The following is an 11959-nucleotide window of genomic DNA, read 5'->3' as shown; positions in this document are numbered from 1 at the left end:
CTCGTCCCCCTCCCTTATGCGAATGAGATTATAGGCACCTCTTAAGTCGAGCTTTGAAAAGATAGAGGCCCCCTGGAGACGTTAGAACAGTTCTGAGATAAGCGGAAGAGGATACCGGTTCTTCACCGGGTTCTTATTAAGTCCGCGGAAGTCAATGCACGGCCTGAGCGATCCATCCTTCTTCTTCACAAAGAAGAAGCCAGCCCCGGCATGGGAGGTAGAGTTGCGGATGAATCCCTTCTCCAGGTTTTCCTGAATGTTGGATGTCATGGCCTCGGTTTCCGGGACAGAGAGCGGGTATGACTTAGACTTCGGCAGGATGGTCCCAGGAATGAGATCGATAGGACAATCGTACGGACGATGGGGAGGAAGAATCTCCGCTTGTACCTTGATACAGGTACTCATGATACACGATAGGCAGGGTCAATAGATTAGAAGAAACGGATTCCAGGCCGGCAAGCACCGTAACAGGAGACTCCACAGGAACGGCGTCTGTGGACGAAGGCCACTGGAGAGGGAGAGTACCGGTCCAGTCAATACGCGGATTGTGGAGTTGAAGCCAAGGCAATCCTAAAATAATTTGCACCGTGGGAGATTGAAAAATATCGAAGATGATTACCTCCTTATGACCATCAGCCAAGGTCAATGTGAGCGGAATAGACTCCCAAATGATGAATGCCGGCTGGAGCGGCCTGCCGTCGATGGCCTCAAGGCCAATGGGGGTCTTCCTTCTGACCATGGGGATGTGATTCTCCGACGCAAACTTCTGGTCCAGGAAGTTACCACCAGATCCTGAATCGACGAAAGCTTCAACCTTCAGAAAAGATTCGGACCCTCCAACGTGGCGGGAAGCATAAACTTCTTTGGGAAAGCTTCGGGAGGATAGGGGCAAGGAGAGACAGTACTCAGTAAAAGCCCCTCTAACTTTACTGGGTGTGCCCTTCTCCCGGCTTCAGGGGACAATTCTGGAGGCGATGTTTCAGAGAAGCACAATCTATTCAGGCGACGCCACGCTCTCTCCGTGGCCCGAAGTTGCTGACTGCCGACCTGCATCGGTTCCGGAGACTCCAGTGCCAGGAGGGGTGTTGTAGGCGACCTGTGAGAAACAACAGAAGAAGGAGAATGGGAACAGTGCCTCTCGTGCCGTCGCTCCTGAGTACGCTGATCCGTGCGTACGCTCAGGCTAATCAACTCCTCCAGGGAGGAAGGCCGGGCATGAGTAGCTAGGTCGTCTTTCAACGTATCAAAAAGTCCGTGCCAGTATGCGGCGGCGAGTGCCTCATCATTCCATTGGACTTCGGCGGCCAGCGTACGGAACTCGATGGCGTATTTGGCAGCTGATCTTCGGGCCTGAGAAATGTGAAAAAGAGAGAAGGCGGCCGTCTTGCGCCGTGCAGGAGTATCAAATACCAGTTGAAATTCACGTCTGAAGAGAGAGTAATCTTGCATTATTTCACTTTTGCGTTCCCATAGGGGAGAGGCCCAGGCGAGGGCGTCTCCGGTGATCAAGGTGTAGACATATGCTACTTTAACACGACCGGTGGGAAACAGGGAGGGGGACATCTCAAACTGCACCTCACATTGGTTTAAGAAACCGCGGCAGGCGAGGGGGTCCCCATTGTAGCGATTCGGCGAGGGAATCCGTGGCCCAGGGTTGGTGTAGGTTGTAGCCACCGGTGGCATAGGAGCCAAGGCAGTCTCCTGAGGGGAGAACTTAGCCAACTGCAGGGAGACAGAGGACAGCTGATTACTAACATATTGTAAGGCATCTAGGGAAATACTGGTACCACCTCAGGGGGGTCTGCGTTTGTTGGGCTCTGCATAATGTTACGCCTGTATGCCCGCAGACCTGGCAAGACCCCAGTACTGAGGTGGGAACGGTATTACTGTACACCACACATCCACAGCAGTGGGAGCGAGCCCGGAGTGTGGTATAGCGTTGCTGGGCCTGTAGAAAGAGTTGTTAGTTATACTTGCAACGTCAGTTGGTGTAAGAGTAAGAATGGTCGTGTCCATGTGTCAATGTCCAGGGGTCTAGAGGGTAGAGTCGTCAGGGTACAAAGCCAGGTCCAAGGATGCCAGAGGTAAACAAGGTAGAGTTCAAGCAGGGATCAAAGGGATACCAGAGAGCACAGTAGTCCAGGACAAGCAGGGGTCATAAGCCAGGGGAATCCAAGGTAAACACAGGAGCAGGATACAGCAGAGACACGGAGGGAGCACAGCATAGGTCAGCACACAGGGAAACAGGAACTATGCAGAGCAAGGAAGAAGAGGACAGACAGGGATTATAAAGGAAGACACACCAATAGGAGAGAGGGGAGGAGGAGAGGGAGAAGTGGAAGACAACAGAGATAGGTCAGGGAGAGAAGAGGAGGAGACAGAAAGGGCAGTCAGGGGAATGGCCTGTAGGGATTGGGAGGAGGAGTCAGGATCGTGACAGGCCAGGTAAGAGGAGCGTGTGCGTGCGCCCTCTGTAAATTGAGGGTGCGCGCGCACAGGCTGTGACAGAGAGATGGACCGCAGGGACTGAGAGGGGGGAGCAGAAGGGCGACAGAGCCCCGAGGAAGAGCGTGTGTGCGCGGCCTCCGTGAGCTGAGGGGGCACGCGCACAGGCAACGTTACCAGGCGCGCGGAGCGTCACCAGGCGGACCTCCCGCTGGAGGAAGGCAGAGGAGCGGACAGAGCAGCCAGGGAAGGTAAGGTGCTGGCAAAGGAGGAGTAAGGGAATGGGGAGCGACACTGCAGGGGCTCGGGGGATCGTGCGGGAGCGCGAGACCTGCGGGGCATGCACTGAGGTAGTGGGAGAAAGGTAGACGGAACGGGACAGGAGTGGGAAAGGGTAGAGGGTTTGGCAGGAGATGGGACAAAGGGAAAGGAAGGGGAAGGAATCATCACAATCCGGAAGTGACGTCATCATCGGTCGTCAATGCGGAGTCTGTGTACAAATCCCGGTCCCGTGCCGGAACCGCATCATCTGCCGGAAGTGGCGTCGGAGGTTCGGCGTGGTCGCAGACACGTGAGTAGGCCTCAGGATGATTTCCCTCTCCGGTCTCTTCCATCTTTACCTGGCGGAAGTTACATAGTTACATAGTAGATGAGGTTGAAAAAAGAAGTACGTCCATCAGGTCCACCCTATGCTAAATTTAGACAAGAGATACTTTATCCTATATCTATACTTGCTTATTCAAATTTAATCCCTGGATCAACATCCTTCCCATGTATACTTATTTGGTATATCCCTGTATACCTTTCCTATCTAAAAAGATGTCCAACCTTTGTTTGAACAAATCTATTGTATCTGCCATCACAGTCTTCATGGGTAATGAATTCCACATTTTAACTGCCCTTACTGTAAAGAACCCTTTCCTTTGTTGCTGGTGAAGTTTCCTTTCCTCCAACCTTAGGCTAAGGTCCCGTTGCACGCGTCCGCACGGCTGGCTTGCTTGCCGGCGGCGCGTGCAACTCGCTGTACCGCGATCTGCGGTCTACAGGATACTTTTCTCGGAGCGGGGGGGGGGGGGCGTGGCCAAACGGGTTGGGGGGGGCGCGGCCATGACGTGAGGGGGCGCGGCCATGACGTGAGGGGGCGCGGCCATGACGGAGGGGGGGGCGGGGACCAAAACAAAGCAGGGCTCACAGCACTTGCCATTCGTTGAAGGGAGCCAGTCTATGATTGGCCCCTTCGCGTACCATGTGACGCGTTGCCGCAAGAGAACACCATTCTCTCGTGTCTCCTGCTGGCTGCCGCGTCACAGTATGTCGCAAGTTACAAGTGAGGAGGGACTGGGACCCGATCGTGAGTTCAAACCGGAATGGTAAGTTGAGCTCACGCCGCCGCCCGCGCCAACGGGCGCAGCGGGTCCCAGCCCATAAGGGATGGCCCTGGGTCCTTTGTACTGCCTGTGGGATGAATAGTTGTTTTGAAAGCTCCTTGTATTGTCCCCAAATATATTTGTATATACAGAGGCGGCACACTTTATTTGAGTACGGCTCATTCCGCAAGCCGGGATATGTCCCGGCTTGCGAGCCGCACTCCCTCAGCGTGCCGCGCATCACCGATGCGCGGTCACGCGTCATCGGGTGCCTATGCCGCCTGTACGCCCCGAGGGAGCCCTGGTGTCGCGCGGATGTGAGGACGGCGGCGGGACGTTCCGGGGGACCCGGCGGACCCGGTGAGGAGAGGGGGAAGCCCCGATCGGCGGGCCTCTCCTCCGAGGCTTCGGCGCGCCCGGCACCCTCCGGCGCGCGCCAGGTTACTGCTGCGGCCGAGAACGGGCAAATGCTCGAATAAACTCGGCCGCAGCAGTAGTTATCATATCCCCTCTTAGACGCCTCTTTTCTAATGTAAATAAATCTAATTTAGCTAGCCTCTCCTCATAAGTTAGATTGTCCATCCCCTTTATTAATTTGGTGGCTCTTCACTGCACTCTCTCTAGTTCCATAATGTTTTTTCTTAGGATTGGTGCCCAAAATTGTACTCCATATTCAAGTTGTGGTCTTACTAATGCTTTATAAAGGGGCATCATTATGTTTACTTCCCTTCCATCTATTGCCCGTTTGATGCAAGATAAGATCTTGTTTGCCTTTGCAGCTACTGCAGGACTTTGGGCACTATTGCTAAGCCTGCTGTCTACAAGCATTCCTAAATCCTTCTCCATCAAGGATTCACCCAATTTATTCCCATTTCATTTGTAAGTCTCCTTTTTATTCTTGCATCCCAAATGCATAACCTTACATTTATCTGTATTAAAACTCATCTGCCATTTACCTGCCCACGTTTCCAGTCTCTCCAAGTCCTTCTGAAGAGAAATTACACCCTGCTCTGATTCTATTACCTTAAACAATTTAGTATCATCAGCAAAGATGGAGACTTTGCTCTCGATACCAACCTTAAGGTCATTAATAACAAGTTAAAAAGCAGGGGTCCCACTACCGATACCTGAGGTACTCCACTCACGACTTTAGCCCAATTTGAAAAAGTTCCATTTATGACAACCCTCTGTTGTCTGTCCTTTAACCAGTTTTCAATCCAGGTGCATATATTTTTACTGAGTTCAACTTTCTTTATTTTGTACACCAACCTCGTGTGGAACCGTATCAAAAGCCTTTGCAAAATCTAAGTAGACCACATCAACTGCATTACCCTGGTCTAAATTCCTACTTACCTCCTCAAAGAAACAAATAAGGTTAGTTTGGCATGATCTATCCTTCATAAATCCATGCTGACTATTACTAATAATTTTGTTTTCCATGAGGTATTCCTGAATATTATCCCGTATTAAACCTTCAAGTAGTTTCCCCACTATTGAAGTTAGGCTTACAGGTCTGTAATTCCCGGTTGTGATTTAGCTCCCCTTTTAAATATAGGCACCACATCTGCTTTACGCCAATCTTGTGGTACTGAGCCTGTGGAAATTGAGTCCATGAATATTAAATATAATGGTTTGGCTATTACTGAACTTAACTACTTGAGAACTCTTGGATGTATGCCATCGGGGCCAGGTGCCTTATTTACTTTCATTTTTCAAGTCGCTTATGAACTTCTTCCTCAGTTAACCAATTGTTCATTAATATGGAGGTTGTGGCTTCCCCCTGAAGAAGTGCGCATGCGCACGAAACGCATTGGGCCGTTTAGAACCATTTTACAGCTATACTGACAGAGGAGCAGACGTTTGCAGCAGTTCCCAGAGTAGCAGTGGAGTTCTGATCGTCATTTGAGGACAGATCCGGTGAGATTCGGCGGTTTCGAGCGGTGTCCCGCCCCCAGTGACGCACTTCCGGCCACGAGTGGCAGGCGATTGTCCCGCCCGCTGTGACGTAGTTCCGGCTGCGAGCGGTGGTGATCTCGTGGAGCTGGAAGCAGGGCTGCCCATACCGGACGAATCTGAGGAGGTACCTGCGGGCGTTTACATGTGGCACGCGTCCACCATCATCCACCGCTGAATCATCTCTACTCCCCTATCTGTACATATCCTGAGGACTTGCTGTAAGTAGGATTCCGGTTTTTCACAACCGGATCCTGGATCTGCTCGTCACCAGTTTGCTGAATTTTACTGTGTTCATTAAATTCTATTTGTTATTAGTCAGCCTACATGTTTATTGTTGTATGTGCTTGTCTGTCTATGTGTTATATGTTTTAACCATATTTTGGTACACTATGATCTTGTTCTCTTGTCTTCCCTGCATATCACATCATTGTTCTTGCTGAGGAATCTGCTGTTTACTGGACTAGATTATCATCTATTGGATATCTCCAACCATTCATTGGACTGTAATATATCCCACTATTTGGACTCTAAGGCGCCGGTCTGTATTGTGTTTCTTGTGTTTCACTAACTGTGTTTGGGTTAGTTTTTCCTGGCAGCCTTGCCTATTCTATTTTATTTAACTATAACAATTTTTATCACGGTATTGTTAATAGATATTGTACTTCACTATTGTCGTATTATTAATTTTTAGCGCTATATACACCAACCTTTTTCTAGTTCCTCCTGCGGCACTACTATTGAAATGTATTCTTCCCTGGTAAACACAGAGGCAAAGAATTTGTTTAATACTGTACTGTACATCTGCTTTTTCCTTATCTCCAATAATCTGCCTAGCCATCTCACACTGAAAGGGTCCTATATTTTCTTTCCTCCTTTTTTTGTTATTAAGGTACTTAAAGAACTTTTTAGGGTTGACCTTACTTTCTATTGCAATCCTTTTTTCATTATCCATTTTTGCTAATTTGATTGCCCTTTTGCAATTTTTGTTACATTCCTTATCATTCTGATACGATGTCTCCGTCCCTTCTGACATAAAGAATCTAAACGCTTTCCTCTTCTTGTCCATTTCCTCCCCGACCTGTTTATTTAGCCACATTGGTTTTGACTTATTTCTTTTATACACTGGCGACAAACTTTATTCGAGCTTGGCTAGTCCCACGAATTCGGGTATACCCGGGTGTATTGAGGTTTGTGACTGTTTTCTGCCCGAGTGCATTGAGGTATTTTCCAAGCAGGGATTGAAGCATTTTATTCCCGCTGGCTGCAATACTGCACAGTATATATATATATATACTGCATTACAATTCATGAATTTATGCCATCTGGTAGACACGCGAAGCATTGCAGCCTATTAAATCCTAATCATTATCATTTAACAGATCAGCCGCCCGTCAGCCAGGCATGAACCCAGGCTGGGAAGGCAAACGCAACGGGGCTTGTCAGAGGTGAGGAGCGGCGCATTCCAGGTATCTGCCAGGTACATACTGGGTATTTGCTCGAATAAAGTGTGTCGGTGCAGTACTTATTACCCAAGGGTATACACTGATAAGTGTGCTTTTCTAACAATGTTTTAAAGACTGCCCATTTATCGTCTACATTTTTCCATGCAAAAACATCATCCCATTGTATTACTACTAGTTTAGACCTCAGTTTATTAAAATCTGCCTTTCCAAAGTTTAAGGTCTTTGTTGAAACCAAGTAATCTGTTTTTTGATTATTTATTATTTCAAATGAGACCATGTTATGATCACTGTTACCCAAATGTTCCAGCTCTTGAATATTTGTTATTACTTCTACATTGTTTGATATTATCCAGTATTGTCCCTCTCCTGGTTGGGTCCTCAATATATTGGGTGATATAATTGTCTTTTAGCACCCCCAAAAACCTGTTTCCTTTTGTTGTAATGCTAATCTCATTGCCCCAGTCCAAGTCTGGATAATTAAAATCCCCCATTATGCAAACATGATTTGATGCCTTCTCCATTTGCAAAAGTATTTTAGCTTCCTCAATCTCACAGATATTTGGTGGATTATAGCATATCCCTACAAACATGTTCTTTATACTATTACCTCCACTGCTAATTTCTATCCACAAAGTCTCTACATTTTCATCATTCCCTTCATAAACATCATCCCTTATAATAGGTTTTAGATCTGGTTTAACATATAAACATACTCCACCTCCCCTGTTCGATCCTTCCGAAAAAGGGAATAACCCTTTAAACTAACTGTGCAGTCATGAGTTTCATCCCACCATGTTTCAGTAATGCCTATGATATCATACTGCTCCCATGCAACTATTAATTCAAGCTCCCCCATTTTATCTGTCAGGCTTCTTGCATTAGTAAGCATGCATTGAAGTTTTTTTTCAGCCTGTACTATTATCCTATCTGCTCCTTCCTTTCTGCGCCCACTTGGTTTAGTCTTTAGAAGATTTCTAGTATTATCTGTATTTACTATGGGTGTCTCACTGCTTTCAAGCTCCCACTTACCCCCATTCTACCTCCATAACCCCTTGTACCCTCCTCTATTCTATTTAGTTCATTATCTGTTTCATTCCCCTCCCCCCTCCATCCTAGTTTAAAATCTAAGGGGGTGGTGGTTCCTCAACACTCCGCTGGCTCGCGACTCTCCGCTGATCCTCAGGAGCAGTCTTAAGTCCCTTCTCCACCACACTGGGAGTCGCCACGGCTGAGGGACTTCGACACGGTTGAGGCCGCTCCAGCGCCTGCTGTCGGGAATCTTCAGACTCATCCTCTATGTCTTGCTGGTAAGTGTACTTGACGGGGCCTCACCACTGGGATGTTTCGCTGGCCAGCACATTACCACTGATGAAACGCTGTCCTTCTCGTCGTCTGACGAGGATGGCAAAAGGCACCTCCACAGGTGATCTACATCGGGTCTTCACGTCATCACGGGCTGTTATGGGTACGAAACAGGCTCATTCCGACACCCCCAATTCGAGCACTCTACATTCCTTCTGGGTAGGTTTCGGCAAAGCTGCATCGGACCCTACTGCTGGATCGGTACAAGGAACCAGGTTGAGCACCGGAACATTCTGTATGGCACACAGGCCTGTGTTAGCAGCCACCTCAACGCTGTCCACTTCCATGAGTGTGACTTGAGGTCCCTCAGACGGAGCAGCAATAGTGGGAAACGGATCTACCGGCCAGAGATAATATATTCCACACTGCTGGCATCGCGCAGTGGTACTTGGCGCCACCCCAGGTAATCTGCATTGCAGGCACAGACACATTAGGAAATCCCGACCCTCAATCTCAACAACCAGGAAGCGTCCTGGAAGTTGGTAAGTAGCGACAGTGCAGTCAGCCATCGCTTTTGGCAAGTTATGGTTTGCACCTTACTTGCTCGACAATTCACTCCTTCTGTGTCGCCAGCTCTGCAAAGATAAGGGGACGACAGCACACATCCTGCTCCTCCTTCCGCTTGGGCAGAACTCTGTGATTGGCTCTCATCGTGCTACCTCCCTCCGGTGGAGGTTAGAGGAGGAGCACTCAATATCACCTCGTGACGTGGACTCTTCTCTGAGCCAGTCACAATCCAGGGGGGCGCGACTCCTGCTTTCGCGCCACTTCCTGCACAAACAGTAGGCGGGGCTCTAGCTTTCGCACCAGACCCGGCCAAATCTTTGCAAGTACTCATCTCACAACCCTTTTGCACGCAGCACATGCGCAATCCAGACTCGGTGGGAACCGCCATCTTAGCTTCTTCGCACCGCGAGGTGCACTATCAGGCATAGCATCCACAATCTTAGCTCCACATACATCTTCACCCATTGCGCTCCCTTGCTGGGCAGCGCCATCTTTGGTGAATCCACAGCTTTAACTATAATTCAACCCTCACTGTTTAGAAGGGGGTCCGCTCTCCTGTGAACACTGCAATCCATTTCAGCTTCTGCTCAGTGGTAATTCAGCATACCCCAGTCTAGACAAAACTCTCATGTACACCGCACATGATGACAGTCCAATAAAAGTGCTCTACAGTGACTGACTGGCTACCGGCTAGTAGTGCTTTTGGGAGGTCTTCTCCCCCCGCGGCACTGGGCATCACCTCCTCTTGGCATGCCAGTATTGCAGACCCTCTCCAGAAATTGCTGAACTCTGTAACCAGTATACTTCTTTTAGGCATCCTAAGATCACTCGCCCCAGGGCACTAGAACAGCTATAGCCTGTTGCCAGCTCTATTCACCTCTTTAGGCCAGTCTTAGGTCATGCTTTGCGAGGTTCAGGGGCCACCTGACTACACCTAGACTCCCTCCTTCATCAACACTTGCTCTGGAAGTATACATCTTAATCTTCCAGTTCTGCTTTGCTGAAAGCCTGTCCTGATTTATCTCAGCAGCGCCTCCAAATGTAACCGTTTCCCCCACCCAATCTCACATAGGCCTATCTCGGGGAATGTTGTTCTGGTTACATGGTTGAGTGTGATGCAAACCTGCTGGTAAGAGAGGGCCCTGCATCTCCCGCATGGTGGTATAGAGGAATGACAGGAGAAGCTTCTGGGGTCTTACCCGAATCGTACTCACAGGTGCAGCGCCTCTATCTCTTGCAGCCCCCAGGTGTATGGGGAGAAGTCTCTGAAGGAGAATCTCTTCACCCTCTTCCCAATAGACTTCACTCTCCGGCCAGAGGTATAATAAAACACAGGTCCTTTATTCTCACTGTATTCAGTAGCACAGCAGTTGATATCAGCTTTCAGGGTTTCCACCCTCAGGATGTCCCTGGACATTCACTCCCAGCCTTAATTCACTGAGGAGATGAGAGGAATAGTCTCCCACCGCTCCCCAAGGGGAGGACACACAGTATGCAGAGCCATGAACACTGTTCACGGGTAGACTTGGCCTCTCTCAAGGTAGAGGCAGACTCCCTAAATACAGGAAGTGCAATGCCTTAAGTACAAGTCCAGTAGGAATCACCCCTGTGCATCTAATTGGACACAAGGCCTTGTTACACTACTTTCCCTGACTCAATTCACTGCTTTGAGTGGGGGAAACCCATGATTACTCCTGGCAAACCTACCCTTACTAGGCATTACTGCAAGGAGGAGGGCAGATCTATTGCCCAAAACCAATCAGGGCTATACTTGATTGAAGGATGTGCATGATGGATGTGGCTTTATATAACCTGCGTGCCATATATAATACTTCCTGGTGTAACCACAGGAAATCTGGGTCCTAAAACATGTCTCACTGCCAAGTTTTACTAGGCCAACCTCCATGTAATAGACCAACAGAGATCTCTGGGGATGGGGTGAGTGAGCAGAGCAGAAACACTGTAATTATCAGATTATTTAAAGGTTTCTCTGTCTGGATCAGAAGCCCTGGAGAGGAACAAACACATTTCCTTGTCAGTTGGGAAGCAGTTTATGTATAAGTGTTTGTTACTGTGTATATAGTGGGGGCTACCACAGTGACACAGCCCATGACAAAAACCCAACCTCAGAACAGTTCCCGACCAGACAATACAGACCCTGAGAAACCTCACTGAGGGGAATTAGGAATTAGATGTGGAAATGCTGCTGGTCACCTCACTAAGATAAAGATGAAGTTCCTGATACAAGACAGGACAGAGAGACTTATCCCATATATCCCACACAGCTAGGCCCAGCAGCAGGTAACATTAAACAAAGAAGATACAGTTACAGGAGAAGGAGGTATGGGAGCATGTGCAGAGAATACTAGAAAGTAAGAATGATGCAGTGTGACAGAAATGTATAAATATAACACCCTGAATAAGATTCCCCTGTCTTGGCCAAGGGAAAAATATATTGTTGATTGTTTTGTTCTGCGCACACAGAATAAAGCTGGTTATTTTACTCTATTGGTGCTGCGCTCATAATACACAATTTCTACTCTTTGAACACACCTCTGTGTCAGCCTCACCTTATTACAGGGGGTGTATGCTGTGATTATGATTAAGGAATAGGGTGAGTGTGCTGTGTGAGAAGGGTGAGAAGGGGGATAATTGTGGTGTCTGCATCTGTGTCTTCTTTTCAGTGATATAAATACCCCCGGGGGCTGATTTGCATCTCACATGTAAAGAAAGTCCCAGGCTTCCTGTTTAAATACCTCAGTTATTCTTCTCTCCCTGGGTCAGTTCTCAAGCTGAAGTCTGCATCACATGAATATAACTGCACTGTATAAAATATGAAATCACTGATACTGTTATTCT

The 11959-nt window shown here is 48.3% G+C and overlaps 1 gene segment (V, D, J or C); it reads left to right on the top strand.

The window, feature by feature from the left end:
• The first annotated feature begins 8632 nt into the window (after window positions 1–8632).
• The window catches only part of LOC142464648 (Ig heavy chain V region 1B43-like), a 4275-nt gene continuing 948 nt past the window's right edge, over window positions 8633–11959 (top strand). The window contains 1 exon segment of the V gene segment in view: window positions 8633–8696. Coding sequence covers window positions 8633–8696 — 64 coding nt within the window.

This window comes from Ascaphus truei, chromosome 13 (genome assembly GCF_040206685.1).
Source record: "Ascaphus truei isolate aAscTru1 chromosome 13, aAscTru1.hap1, whole genome shotgun sequence".
In the NCBI taxonomy this organism is placed as follows: Eukaryota; Metazoa; Chordata; class Amphibia; order Anura; family Ascaphidae; genus Ascaphus; species Ascaphus truei.
Note: the sequence above shows the minus strand (reverse complement) of the source record. Positions and strands in the feature narration are given on the sequence as shown.